Below are 15,374 nucleotides of genomic sequence, written 5' to 3' on the forward strand. Positions count from 1 at the left end.
GAGATGCAGCGATTCGCGGTCTTTATAACACCGTTTGTCTTACTAACATTCCCTCCCATCCTCGACGACCGTAACCCAAGTAACACAGAAAACATCTTCTGAAATCAAAAATCGAAGAGATGTTATAGTATAGTATTATTAACGATACTGCAAACATCTTCAGTTGAGATCATGTTTTAGCTATGTATTGCGATAACAAATAACTGAAAAGCTCTTCAGTAGTATCGCAGGTTTTTATTATGTATTTTTTACGTTGGCAAGACAAATTATTTACATAATCGTCTTCCTCAAAATAGAGATGTTGTAGGGAAATCCAACAGCACAAAGTCAACACCAACATGTTGAAAAATGTTTAAAACATGTAATTTTTTTAGTATGAAATACATTTCAGCATCCCTCATAATAACTATTTTATTTATGTTGCTCTTGATGGCTCGGGAACAATGCTCACCTGAAATTGTTTTCCCAAAAATCAGTTCCTATGCTAACTGTAGCCCAACTATTGCCCAGATGCAATCCTTTATTTTCACTTTGAACCACACTAACAAAAAGAGAAATTAGGTTTTGAACTTGCAAAGTAATGCGAATGAAATTTTTATCTGTTGCTTTTTGCAATTTTACCACAAGTTTGTTATTGTTATACTGATGTTGAAATCAGGTATTGAAAAACAAAATAAAGGATCCAGTTGTAAATCGTGATACATATTAGTTTCAGCCGATTGTTTGAATCAGGTTGGTATGATGTTTTTTCAAGGTATTTTTACGTGTGAGTCATTATGTTCCACAAGCATGTTATTAAGATGCACAAATGATGTATTTTAACATATATTTGAACATTTAGTTTAGTTCTTCCTTAAGGTTCATGAAATTACAGTGTTTGGCAAAATTGTACATACATTTCAATATTTTATGCGTTGGATAGTAAAAAAATGAATTTACAGTCATTTATAGTGAAAACAATATATTTTGGGATCATTTCAGCATCGACCATATACATATATGTTGGTTACACTCATTTGATTATAACGTTCAGTTCCCTAAAAGATTTTTTATGCTGTGCTCAAAGTGCGTTAGTTTGGATACACGAAATTACAGAATGTTAAAAAAAAATGTTCTGATTTTTCTATTAAGTAAAATTTCTTCTACGCCAGCCGTATTTTAATCAGAATTATATTCAATTTAAAACAAAAGTTCCTATTTTTTGGGCGGCACTGTAGTAGGCACCTGCCATGTTGAATTTTGGAAAATTTGGTATAAAATTCGACAAAAAATATTGAAAAATGTGCCAACTTCCATACCCATTTTCAATTGGAGGTGGAGCGCATGAATTTATGAAGAGTAATTGTGCTCATTTTACCATGAATTTAGGATGGCACAAGAGATTCAGCCATACTACAGAACAACGATAATCGTGGAAACATTTAATGTTTATGCTCATTCAATCCTTGAAAATAATTATAAGTCATCACTTGTTTGAACAAAATGATTAGAAATTCGTAAAAGCTTTTGTTAGCTTGGCTTTAACGGATTAGTATTTATTAGTATTTGGAATGTTAGAAAAAAACATGCTACAAGTTCTACTAATGTATTGGAAAACATCTTTTAAAACATCGAAGATGTTTTATAAGCCGCCATTTTTTGCGCTTTTTCGGTGATATAAGTGTACAAATTAAGGTTTTGCGAAGAAGCAACATTACAAAGGTATTTGTATGGAACTTGTATTTCGTACACCAATATAACAACTTGGGTTACTTGGGAAGGACGTGGCCGGCGCCGTTATTGACCCTATTAAAGTTGAGAGGTCTCGACCTGTGTACATTGAGAATAGTAAGCTAGTCCTAAGCCCTATTCATTGGTTCCTTGTGCAATTTCGATTGTTCTGGTCAATCACGGAGTAGCAACTACGAATTGTGCGGTCATCTATGCTCATGCTCATGCTCATGCTTATGCTCATCAATCAAACTACATCGGAACCATAGTTTCAGGCCTACACTTGTTGTGTAACTCAGAACAGCAAAAAATATATGATTACGGTTGTAGACTCCATGTAATATATTGCAGGACAGTGTGTACGATTCTGAATATCCCGAAGCTATGTCATAGTCACTGATTATATTCTGTGAGTTCCTGTTAGTATAATAGATAATGCAACATAACTCTATATAGCCAAAACAAACACTTCAATTACTGTAGATTAGACCTCTTCATAAAAAATGAAATTTCTCGAATTCAGCCAGTCACCCCCACATCTTAATTCTAATGCTGAAACAAACTTCTGGTCAAATTTTCAGCTAAATTGGTGAAGATTTCGAGGTGCCTCAAGTCAAAATTGTGTTTTTTGGTCATTTTTCGCCTTTAAAAATTACCCGTGGAGGCTAGAATCCATATAAAATATCGTGGTAACCCTTAAATGAAAGATATGCATGTTCCTTACAACTTTTGTGAACATTATGTACTGATAGGAGTGTGTTTTGATCATATTTATTCGTTTTTCAGACATGCAAGTATGCTAAAAAGTTACATTTTACAACAGTTTTTGTTCTACGAAATTCAAACACTCAATTTTTATCAAAAGTTTCAAACCATTATATGATTACCCACAATATTCTGAACAATATTGCCATACATGATTTTCTTACCCGATCTACGGAAAAAATCACAAAAATCGAAAAGTAGAAGCTATCCTGAGTTTTTTGAGACCTGGGGTTGACGCAACTGCTGGCAGGCAGAAAAGTCAAACATAGTAGCTTTGCTTTTTCTTGATGATTGCAATGATTGATCATTGATTCAAGTGACAGGTTAGCACAAGTACACATTGCCTTAACAAAAGTGGCATATAATGTACCTCAGTAGAATATGAGAAATGGTTCAGATGGTAAGGCTTTGGACTGGCAAACCAAAGGTTCAGAGTGTGAATTTATGTCAAATGTGCTTTCCATTTTTTTTTTGCAATGGTTTTCCTACAAATCTAAGCGTTAAACCTAACGTCGAAGCTCGCGTCGGAAGATGTCATCCGACGATGTGATTGGATCTTTATGAGCGGATGTGATCCGCTACTCAGCCAACCAGTCCGACGTAAGAACCGAAGTACGGATTAAGCAATAAATTTGTTATTTAGCGTGTCCGATTTTCAACTACGCACACAATGAAGGTTTTATCATTCTGTCAGAATGATGCGTATATGCATGCGCTAGTTCATGCGGTTTTCCCTACGCTGGCCATCATGTATTTATGCAAAGTTTAGAACGATAGTTGATATTATCAGCTTGATAATAAAAAAAACCTAAGCAAATGATCTTATATTCAAACTTTGAACCTTTGGTTTGCCAGTCCAAAGCCTTACCATCTGAACCATTTCTCATATTCTACTGAGGTACATTATATGCCACTTTTGTTAAGGCAATGTGTACTTGTGCTAACCTGTCACTTGAATCAATGATCAATCATTGCAATCATCAAGAAAAAGCAAAGCTACTATGTTTGACTTTTCTGCCTGCCAGCAGTTGCGTCAACCCCAGGTCTCAAAAAACTCAGGATAGCTTCTACTTTTCGATTTTTGTGATTTTTTCCGTAAATCGGGTAAGAAAATGATGTATGGCAATATTGTTCAGAATATTGTGGGTAATCATATAATGATTTGAAACTTTTGATAAAAATTGAGTGTTTGAATTTCGTAGAACAAAAACTGTTGTAAAATGTAACTTTTTAGCATACTTGCATGTCTGAAAAACGAATATATATGATCAAAACACCCTCCTATCAGTACATAATGTTCACAAAAGTTGTAAGGAACATACATATCTTTCATTTAAGGGTTACCACGATATTTTATATGGCTTCTAGCCTCCACGGGCAATTTTTAAAGGCGAAAAATGACCAAAAAACACAATTTTGACTTGAGGCACCTCGAAATCTTCACCAATTTAGCTGAAAATTTGACCAGAAGTTTGTTTCAGCATTAGAATTATGATGTGGGGGTGACTGGCTGAATTCGAGAAATTTCATTTTTTATGAAGAGGTCTACTGTAGATGCTAGATTTCAGACATCATAATAGTTTGGATGACCCCAGCTAATCTGATTACGTCCATTGAACTTCAGAAGACTTACTGGACATGATAGATAACAAATCGTAACTTTGTATATTAAAAGAAGTTACCGTTACACCCACAGACTTTAGGATCTAAACTCAAGAGCAGTTTGGATGACCTAGGATATCCTGACTGATGTGATACTGTCTACTGAATTTTCAGTAGACTTACTGGATTCAGTACTGTTGGATTACAAATCGTAGCTTTGTTTATTGAAATAAGTTACTGTTACACACACAGAATTTAGGATCTAAATTCAAGAACAGTTTTGATGACCTAGAATATTCCGACTTATTTGATATCGTCTATTAACCTTTGAGAAGACTAACTGGACATGATAGATTACAAATCGTAGCTTTGTATAATGAAAGAAGTTACCGTTACACCCGCAGACTTCAGGATCTAAACTCAAGAACAGTTTGGATGACCTAGGATAACCAGAAAAAAAATATTCTGCATAATATTCTACCATTTTTAGGCTTTTGACCATCAAAACTACAGGAAAAAACGTCGGAAAAACTCCATAATAACGCTTGGAAAAATTCCGACTTCAAATGGTTAAGTTAAAATTCAGGAACAAAAAAAAAACAAAAAAGACTATTTCAATTTAGTTTTTGCAATAACTCCTTAACAGTAGATTGTGGAATTTTAACGTCTGAGAAAGAGTTGTTTATTTTATCAGAACGACGCGAAGTCTTTAGGACGGAAAACTAAAGTTAGATGGTGGCGCCATCTGTGCGGATAAGTTGCGAACTCCTAAATTCTGGGCAATTAGTGTTTTTTTCGGAATTGATCACGCATTTGGCAATAAAACTGCTTACTTTCAGGCATTTCCGTGGGGTTAACTTTGAACTTTAATAACATTGCTCGGCAAAATTTCACAAAATTTGGTGTTATGGGATAAGAAAAAATAACAGGGGTTTGGGACCCCAGAAGTGCCATAGTGAAAGAATTTTTGAAAAATATTGGACCGCCCAGACAACCAGTAATCGTATAAAATGTTGCAAAAGATGATAAAGTGGAGACCATATGCGTATATGCCTCTATATAGGCGCATGTAAAATGTACGCATATCGCCTCCACTTTAACATCTTATTCAACTTCCTATACGATGACTGGTTGACTGGGCGATCCTTCACAGTTCAAGACCGAAGTTTGTATGGATAACTTGGGGTGTTCAATTGATACGCGCATAAAAACGTATGGTGCATATATTTAGGCGTTTTCGGTATTCAGGTTTGTTTCGTTATTGTCTAACGCCTAAATATATGCAAAGCCCGTTCTAACGCGCATATCAATTGAACACCCCAAGTTCTCCATACAAACTTCGGTCTTAAACTGTGAAGGCCCGGTCCAATATTTTTCAAAAATTCTTTCACTATGCCACTTCTGGGGTCCCAAACCCCTGTTATTTTTTTTTCTCATCCCATAACAAAATTTAGTGTTGACCGGTGTAATAAACATTTAGTAAACTTTTGGGCCACTTCTCGCATGCAGAGTTCATCCCTGCTGCAGCAAATACGCCGATAGCACTTCACAACAATTTTTAAAATAGTGCGGATGCTTTGAATGTGATATGAAATGAGATTTAATCTAACCTGTTCTGTCACTTTGGTGTATGCTACGTAGAGTCCATTCAACCAACTCAAATGGATATGATTGCGACCCTGATTGATCCCTTTCATTTTGTTATCATACTTGTTCAGTTCTAACAAAAACATAAAAATAATCAACTAATGAAACAGTGTTTCAATCCTTTGTTTCGAGCAGGATCTGTGATTCTCTTTGGGCATCTGGTGAGTTTAATGGACCACCTGCGTTGTATCTATATAACGCGTAAATGGAAATATTGTTGTAGGAACATGGGAATCTAAAAATGTTGCTTCCTTCTGCACCGGGTCACAAACTCAGTTCTACGGATTACGCTTTACATTGTACACAAATGTAAGAAATCCCAGTTACACTATTTCAACGAAAGATAGATCTGTGCATGTCAAGAACAGGATCTACGAGCTTAAAATGTAAGAAAAAGTCAAAACAAATCCTCCCCTGAAACGGTTTTCCCGGCTTTCGTTCCAAGCAAATTCCAAGTCCTCTCTATCCACCAGAAGGAGAGAAAAAAAACGCTTCAGACTTCTTTATACGCTTTTCATTTCTCACAGCTGGTTCCCCAGCCCGGCTTGGTGGCATACCTATCTACCCACACAATCCACATACTTACAGTTCATCGTAGACTTTCTCCACTTCGGTTCTTTGGGTGAGATTTTTGTACAGATTGAAAAAGTCCTCGAACTGAAACTTGGACAGCGCCAGCGTGTCGCCCTTCCCCGAGGGCAGTCCGGAAACGTCGAGGGCCTTCTCCACGCGCCGTCGCTCGGCCTTGTTGGTGGCGAACGCTTCGATGATGCTATTATTGGGCAGAGGACGGAACGGAAGCAGACGCGCGCCCCAGGACCGAGAAAAAGTGGGAGAGAAAGAGAGAAAATCACGAATAAATTAGTTACGCATAATTGATTTAAATGATTGAAGTGGGGTTGGTGCGCGCTTGTTTGCTAGGTAATTTCAGTAGAATTTAATATTTTTTCTCTCTGGGTGACCAGAGCAATGTCCCTGTGGATGTTAAGGAAGCGAGAATTGGATAAAATGGGATGGACTTTCGCTCGCTTCATGAAGCTTTCTCTGGAATTATCAAGGGACATTTGTGTGGTTGCCGCGGAATTTCGTACTACAAGGTTTTTTTATATTCAGATCTATGCGTTTAAGTCTAAAACATTTTGGCTCGCGCATTCATCATCATTCTTCAAAATTGAAAAATGCATTAAATGTATTCACTTTATTCCATTCTTCAAATGGAATGCACTGAATACATTTTCATTGCAAATACGTTAGTTTTGAGCACAAAAGAAATGTTTGGTGATGATGAGTCATTGATTAAATTACTACCATCTCCAATCACAAATATTTGAAGTTATCAAGTATTCATTATTCGAAGTATTTCATTAAGAAAAAGTGGTTCACCAGTCAAATAACATGCAAACCCCTGACGTATTGCTCCACATTTAGAGTGCGTTCCTTGACTAACCGCAGTATAAAGCATCGGCTAGACATTCCTGCTGCCACTTAGATACCACCGCCGTCCACGCCCCCAGGATAGACCGAATGTTGAAAAGAAATTGTGAAATATCATGCCACCACGCACGATAGAGGAGATCCTTCGCAGAAGCTAACCCCCAAACCTAATCGTCAGCTTGTTATCAATTCCCACGAGGGCGATTATCTTCTGTGTGTGTTGCGTGCGCTACCCTGACGGACGACGGTCCGGACGGTTCATTTTCATTATGTACTTTTGGGTAGGTCCTGGTCCCATGGAATTCAGCCGGAAACTTTTATTGTCATTGTGTGCATAAGAAGCTGAATAATCCACTTTTGAGGATTGAAGATTTTGTCATTCAACTGGAACATTGGTTCCGTCGATGAGAGGCAGTAGGAATGCTATCGAGAATTGCTAAACTGGAGGACAGAGCTTTGAAAAGTTGAAGTAGGTCGCGTCCTCGCTGTTGGTCCATATCTTCTGCGAAATTGAACCTAAAATGGTTGTTACTATCCTGATCAATTTAGATAAACGATCTCTTACAATATTTTGGTTATCATACCTCAAAGTGCTCCCAAATTTTGTTTTGAAAAATTGCTCTTAGTTAGTAAATAATTTCAATATTCTTCCAGAAAATCTCGAAGGATCAGAAAAGTAACAAAAAGAAATGAAGCCTTATTCTCAGCCAAAGAGCGGATGTCGGCTGAACAACAGACAATGTGTATTGTTTCGGAACGTCGAAATTGCTATTGACTGTGGTGGGCAAACACGAAAGAAGTCAGGTCAACAAAAATCAAGAAAGAAAACTTTTAATCGCAGAAAGGTGATTTGATAGAAAATTACTTATCGAAATTTTCCCTTATCGATAATTTAGGGAAGGTACCTCTGCATCTACAGCATTATGGATTCGAAAATATGAAAGAGTGTGTCCTAGGATTGTCGAGATTTGGCTTATACGTGCGGAGACGGGGGGTGGGTGAATTGAATCGAGAAATGTTCGAAATGTTACGTCTGTTTGTCTGTGGGTTAAGCATGACAGCCTGATTTCTTTTCGATTTGTCAAATCGTGCACTCCCAATGAAAAAAATGCACTCAGTCCTCTATTTAGGGAGAATTAATTTAGGTAAATTACACGGTCCGACAAAAAAATCAACTTTTGTTCTGCCCAGCTCCAAATTTCACCTTTTCTGATTGCTCCTGACTAGAAACTCATAAATCTGAAGTTTTGACCCTCCCCCTCCTGGGAGAGGGGAGGGGCATTGATTTGTAATTTTGAAAATCGAAAAATTACGAGTTTTTTTGATCGCCATTTCGGCTAAATGCACGATATCAAAAAACGAAAAAGTTGACCACGGAGCTTTAGGGGTTGTGCAACTACCAAAAAAATTTCACGGGGATCCGTCAAGCCATTCTCAAGAAACGGTGTTTTTACGAAATGATGATTTGAGATGATTTGAGATGATTTGAAATGAGATTTCGTATATTGAACGCAAAGAATCCAACAACTATATGGCACAATTCCCAAGCAACACACATGTTATAATAGAGTTACGACAGCGCAAGTTTTGGTTGTATAGAAGTTTATTTTACGTTATTTTAACATTGTGTTGAAATAACGTAAAATAAACTTCTATACAACCAAAACTTGCGCTGTCGTAACTTTTATATAACATGTGTGTTACTTGGGTTGCTGATTTAATCATGCTGTTTGGCATCATGGTGTCTTCGAGGATGTTTTTCAGTACAATAACATGCTTCTTTTAATTTGTTGGTAAAAATGATCAATCCCCCTAGAAGTGAGATAGAAAATTTACTTTTTGAATTTTTCAAGATACAAGGTTAATGTTTTCACAAGAGTTGTAGAAAATGCTGTTCTGAATAACTTTGTCGAAGACGTCAAATTCGTAACTCCGTTAGTTTTCAAGTTACGTTACGTTTTTATTACCGACGGTTCCGTGAAAGTGTTTTCTTTTCCTCAATAACTTTTTTCACTTTTGATTCCACAATTCTATTCTCACAGTCTCCAATAGGTCAATCATTTTTTGACTTTCTAAAAGAGACAATTACTTGTACTTTCGTATTTGTGTGAGATAATTTGCTTACAATTGCCTATAAAGTAGTGTGGGGCAACAGTTCTCCACATAACAACTATTAAGCGGAAAGACAATAATTTCGTTTTTCATTGCTTAACGATTCCCTATCATGTAACCTTCAGAACATAGCACTAGATTTTAACGAGTTCTTTTTGTAGCTCTAGTCACAAAGAACGCGACGCGAGACAGGACACAACAACACTTTGTAGTCTTTGTAGTTTGTACGAACTATAAGTGTTGTGCCCTGTCTCGCGTCACGATCTTTGTGTATTGTCGAGTCCATTGTACAAACCTCAAGAAATTGAAGTGAGTCAATTATATTTAGGTATTAGAGCAGTTGGAGGACTTATAGGGTGTTCCAGAAAGTATGGGCACAACTTCGTATAGCGTATAGAAAGTAACTTCGTACAGTCGACTCTCTATGTCTCGATGTTCTACATCTCGATATCTCTCCCTTTCTCGATGGTTTGATCGGTCCCTTCAATCTGCATATATTTTTCCTCTCTACATCTTGATGTTTCCTTATCTCGATATCTCCCTATCTCGATGCGATCTCGTTCGTTCTTGTTCTAGATTTTCTCTCTACATGACGATATGCCCATTTTCACAGGTTACTAGACCTCGTTTCCTAGGTGCAAAACATTCTGGGAAGGCGTAGTGACATTTGTTTGTTGTCGGTTTTTCCTAGTAACGGAGATTTTTTCAATCTAGTATGCATTACAAATTGGTTCTTGAGTTCGATCTCTCCCTATCTCGATGGTCCCTTCAATATCGAGACCTGGAGAGTCGACTGTATAGCGAAAATACAATTATTTTCATAATAAACAACCATTTTTATATTTTTGTATATTTATTCAAGGTATTTTAATTGATACTTATAAAGAGTTTATACATTAATAAGAGTTTTTGTATGCGGAATGTTTTTAAAGAAAAAAAATCTTTCAAAACTTCTGCACAAACTACTTTTTTACGGTTTTCAAACCAAATTTGAAACATTTTTTTCGAATTTTTTTCACATGATATATTTGAAAACATGTTTCCTCAGATGGTCGATGGAGACTTTTTATAAAAATACTAGCTGTACCCGGCGAACTTTGTCTTGCCTACTGTGTTTTTTGACGTTTCATGTTTCTAGCCAAGACCAAGTCCCCGGTCAAAATGTATGGTAGATCGATTTTTAAAAACTCTAATTTTTTCCATGTTTTTTTGCCTTATAAACCTTCCTTGGGTGAAAACTAACAGAACAAAACTCAGACGGCCCAAATCGGACCATCCGTTCGCAAGTTATGCGCGGTCCCACGTATGCCACTGCATTTATATATATATATATATATATATATATATATATATATATATATATATATATATATATATATATATATATATATACATATATATATATATATATATATATATATATATATATATATATATATATATATATATATATATATATATATATAGAAGTTTTGCCTGTGCGTACGGACATTTCAGAATTTTGAGAAAACTGGAAATTTGCCTTTTCTATTTCTTGATAAAACATGCCCACAGACATTCGTGTTTTCAAACATGTTTTAACGAGAATAAAAATAATTCAATCTACACTTTATAAAGCTGGAGAATTTATTTTGCTTATAGTGAAATTAAAATGTAATTTTCTGCATGTTGTGATATATATTCAGAAGCTTGTTTTCTATTAGAAAAATGGGTTTTCAAAAATACCGATTAAATTTATGTTTCAGGTTCGAAAGTATATGTTTTAAATTTAAACTAATGGTTGTATAATAGGTACGCATATGGAGATACACAGAAATTTTTTTTGAAATTTTTATTGAGCTTAGTTTCATGCGTAGGAAACAATTTGTTAAGCGTTAAAAGGTCTTTTAGGGAATGTTCTGCTGCCTTCAAACAAAGTGTTAAATGCAAATTCTAATGATTGGTATTTGATGTTTATATATTAAGGCAGGATATGTGTGAAAGTTTGTTTATGCATCCATTCCCAAATGGCAGAGCGGCAAAGTTGTGCCCATACTTTCTGGGACACCCTATATCTAAAGTAAGGTACCCACCCAAACCTAATGAAAAGGAGCGGTGGTGTAGTTAAATTCATTCAAGTTATCCGAATTGGTCTAGGGAGCCTCAGAGAATTTCATTGCATTTCTCCATGGGCTTTCAGGAGCGATTCAGGGATGTTCCATAAGGTTTTAGGGCGTCCCAGGAGATTTTAAGGTATTTCATGCATTTCAGAGACGCTTTAGGAATTTTCAAGTGGTTTTCGGGAAGTTTTAGAGGAGTTTCAGGGGCACTCAAATGATGTTCCAGTGGGTTTCAGGGGGTCTCATGGGTTCCATGCGGTTTTAGGGATGTTCCAGTGGGATTTCATGGGCATTTCATAAGATTTCAGGAGAGTTCAGGAGCGTTCAATGGGTGTTCCTTGGGGTCTCAGAGGGTCTTTCGAGGAATTTCTTGGACATTTTATAGATTTCAGGGGCATTCCGGTAGCTTTCAAGAGGCTTTATGGCGTTCTAATGGTATCCCAGCAAGTTTCAGTAGGTATCAGGTGGTTTCATGGGTATTCCAGCCAAGGGGTCTCAGAGGGTTTGAAGGTATTTCATCATGGATAGAAATCTAGTGATTACACAGCGTAACAAAAATTAACCTTTTGTCTGTCTCAAGAGCAAACTTATGTGTCTCCGAAGGATTTTGGGCCGCTGAATCCGAATCCGGGCTCAGATTTGCTCTAACACGTCACAATTTTGAGCTATACCTCAATTTATGGAGCAAAATATGCGATTTTGGGCTTTTTTGACTGCAAGCCATTAAGCAAGAAAATATTTTTTTAAGCAATCAAAAGGTTAATTGATCAATTAACATCTAAATTAACGACTCATGCAAAATATTTCGTTTTACCAAATCGAATTTGATAGCTTTAAGCGATTTATGTTAGGTACGATATTTCCCATACAAGTCACCCTCCAGAAGTTGCATGCAAGTTTTCATACTAACATAAAATGCCTAAATCTATCAAATTTGATTAGGTAAAACGAAATATTTTGCATGAGTCGTTAATTTAGATGTTAATTGACCAATTAACCTTTTGATTACTTAAAAAAAATATTGCCTTGCCTTATGGCTTGCAGTCAAAAAAGCCCAAAATCGCATATTTTGCCCCATAAATTGAGGTATAGCTCAAAATTGTGACGTGTTAGAGCAAATCTGAGCCCGGATTCGGATTCAGCGGTCCAAAATCCTTCGGAGACACATAAGTTTGCTCTTGAGACAAAAATATGTTGCGCTGTGTTATGATAAGATCCCAAGTAAGATCCCGAATGTGTCGCGGTTGAATTTTGTCGTCGAGCATCATAAACAAACCAATCTCATGCTCCAATTATGTGTATCATATATCACAGAATTTTACACTATTTTTCCAATCTGTGTGGGCGCTCCTTGAGTTACATGGAGTTTTTTCGGCGTTCCATTAGTTTCATGCGGTTTAAAGAGGTTTCAGGGATGTTACAGGGGGTCTCAAAGGGTTTTAAGGGATTTCATAGGCATTTTATGTTATATGAGCGGCATTTCGGGGATTTCAAAGGACTTTCCGGAGGTTTTCAAGGAATTTCCTAGTGGTCAATAGGTCTTCAAAAGGTTTCAGGTGTGTTCAAGGGTGTGCCTGGGTGTTTTGAGGGCATTCAAGGAGTGTTCCAGAAGGTTTTGGGGCGTCTGAAGGATCTTCAGAGGCGTCCCAGGGGTTTTCAGGGAGTTACAGAGGCGTTCATAAATCTCCCAAAAACCAATTGTAGGGCCTTGACACCACTCTGAACCACTACAACCCCCTGAGCGCCTTGAAACGTATGGATACTTTTTGAAACCCAGCAGAAACATCTCTGAAACTCTTTGAAGTCTTACTCAAACCCCCCGAAACCTCTGTGAAACCCCCTGAAACTCCCTGAAACACCTTGAAACCCCTCTGAAAACTCTGAAAATTCGTTGAAATTTCCTTAAACGTCCTCTAAGTCCCATTCCCCGGAGCTTCTCTTGAATTCTCCTGAAAAGCCCTCAAAAGCCTTAATAAGGAGTGTATCGTAAAATAGTTGAAAATGTTTACAATAACCTCAAAAAAGTTTCAGAAAACTTTTTAGTAATTTTATTATTGGAGATACTGTATAAATCCTTGGAAAAAGAAATGGCTTTTATGATTTTCTAAAAATGTTCTTTTAACTGGGTTTTTAACCTAGATTACTGAACACATGTTTTTAAATTTTTGCACACCATCTAAAAAATAGAAATTGCGAAAAAAGTTCGATAATGTTCGAAAATGATTAACTTTTTGTGCAAATATAATAAGCTCCAGAATCCTCATGATATAGGCAATTTATTTTTTTTCAAAAAAAATCTCCACTGCATTTAAGCGCAATTCTTAAAAATGAAAAAAGGCCTTTTTTGAGGAACCCCTTTTTTCTATTCTCCTCCAAATCATGTTTACGCAAATAAAAATACATAAAATTAAAAATTTGCATTTTTTTAAATAGGGTGTATTTTTCAATTTATGGACGAGTACGTTAGAGCAAAAAATAGAGTTTTATAACCTTTTAAAATATTAAAAGCAGAACTTCAAAGTTTGACCAAAAAATAGACGTTTTTCGGAGTGGACCATTTTGTAGATATAGAAGATTTTTCTATCGAAAATATGAATTTTGAAAGTCGGTGTTGAATGATATGTTATATATACATAACTGTTAACAAGCATCAATATTTTCCAGAATTTTTATTGTACACATTTTATTCGCTACAGATTTTTGAAATGTTGAAAAATCTTAACAAAATTGCATTTTGTGCAAATTTTTATTTTGTGAGATGTATTCATTTAACCATATTTTCAATAATACTAAACATTTTCCAAATTTTTCAAGCTGTTCTAAACGTAACTATATTGTGAAGATTTCATAGAAGAACCGAAATGAAAAGACCAACCCAGCTTCGAGATGGAGCATCCTGAACATTTTCAACTACTTTCCGATACACTCCTTATGTTTATTCTTATTTTTTTGGGGAAAATTTTATTTTTTGTGTAACTTTTGAGAAAATGATTTTAGTGTATATTCAACTCCCTTTAACTGTTTTACTATACGAGAATGATTGAGGAAAAAAAATAAAATACGTAAATTGTTGCGATTAAATACAAAAGAATCAATAACATCTGAAAGGTTGACCAAAACATCAATTTTTCAATGGTTTTTAAAAAATGTAAATAAGCTTAAAAAGACGCCAAAAATCATTTTAAAATATATAGGACAGGCCTAAATATCAGCTAAAATATAAATGTTTTGGTTGTCCAGACAAGAACAAATACAAAAATGTTCAAACTACACCCCATCTAAAGGCGGGGTTGGGTATTAGAGGTTTGTTTATTTATTTTATTAACGACCCACCCAGAAGATATTTTGAGCCATACTCTACATGTGCACGAAAAACGATTTTGAAAATATTGCTTCATTATTTATTAAAAAAAAACAAAACATTATTAAATGCTTGCAGTTTCGCCTTGACGCTAATTCTTCACTTCGGTTTCCTATCTGCATGTATGGGCGTAGGGCTAGTTTTCTCTATAACTCATCGAATCTGATGGCAAAAACAACTTTATTTTTTGTACACGGCTGGATACTGTTCGTATTTCCTTCTCATGTTCAAAAAAATCTATTGATATTTATTAATTTAGCTATATTATAGAGACTTTTAGACTTTCTATTGATATAGAAAAGTCCCACACCTTTAATTCATCACCAATTTAGATCAGTATTGGTGCCATATCGATCAAATCTATAACGAGCTGAATGCACTAAGGCCGATGCAAATATTATTTTTCTTTTATGTCCGAGACCTCCCATCGGGTACGAGGGGGGGGACAAAAATAAATAAGGAACAAACAAAAAAAAAAACTATTCAAAAATTTAAAATTTTACCAACTATTGAAAAAATATTTTTCAACTATTGAAAAATAGTTGCTTGTAAACATTTTATCTATTGAAAATGAAGTCATGGGACGCCATGTTTTTTTTTTCGCCCCTTCAATATTTTGGGATTTTTGAAGGGGGGGGTGACAT

The 15,374-nt window shown here is 35.8% G+C and overlaps 1 protein-coding gene across 7 annotated transcripts in view; it reads right to left on the reverse strand.

Annotated features, from left to right (window-relative positions):
* The window catches only part of LOC134287642 (1-phosphatidylinositol 4,5-bisphosphate phosphodiesterase classes I and II), a 321,529-nt gene that overhangs the window by 40,935 nt on the left and 265,220 nt on the right, over positions 1-15,374 (reverse strand). For all 7 annotated transcript variants that reach the window (XM_062849987.1, XM_062849988.1, XM_062849986.1 and 4 more), the window contains exon 7: positions 6,311-6,496. In XM_062849987.1, coding sequence (XP_062705971.1) covers positions 6,311-6,496 — 186 coding nt within the window. The remainder of the gene's footprint in view (positions 1-6,310; positions 6,497-15,374) is intronic.

The sequence above is a fragment of the Aedes albopictus genome, chromosome 2 (assembly GCF_035046485.1).
Source record: "Aedes albopictus strain Foshan chromosome 2, AalbF5, whole genome shotgun sequence".
Taxonomy (NCBI): domain Eukaryota; kingdom Metazoa; phylum Arthropoda; class Insecta; order Diptera; family Culicidae; genus Aedes; species Aedes albopictus.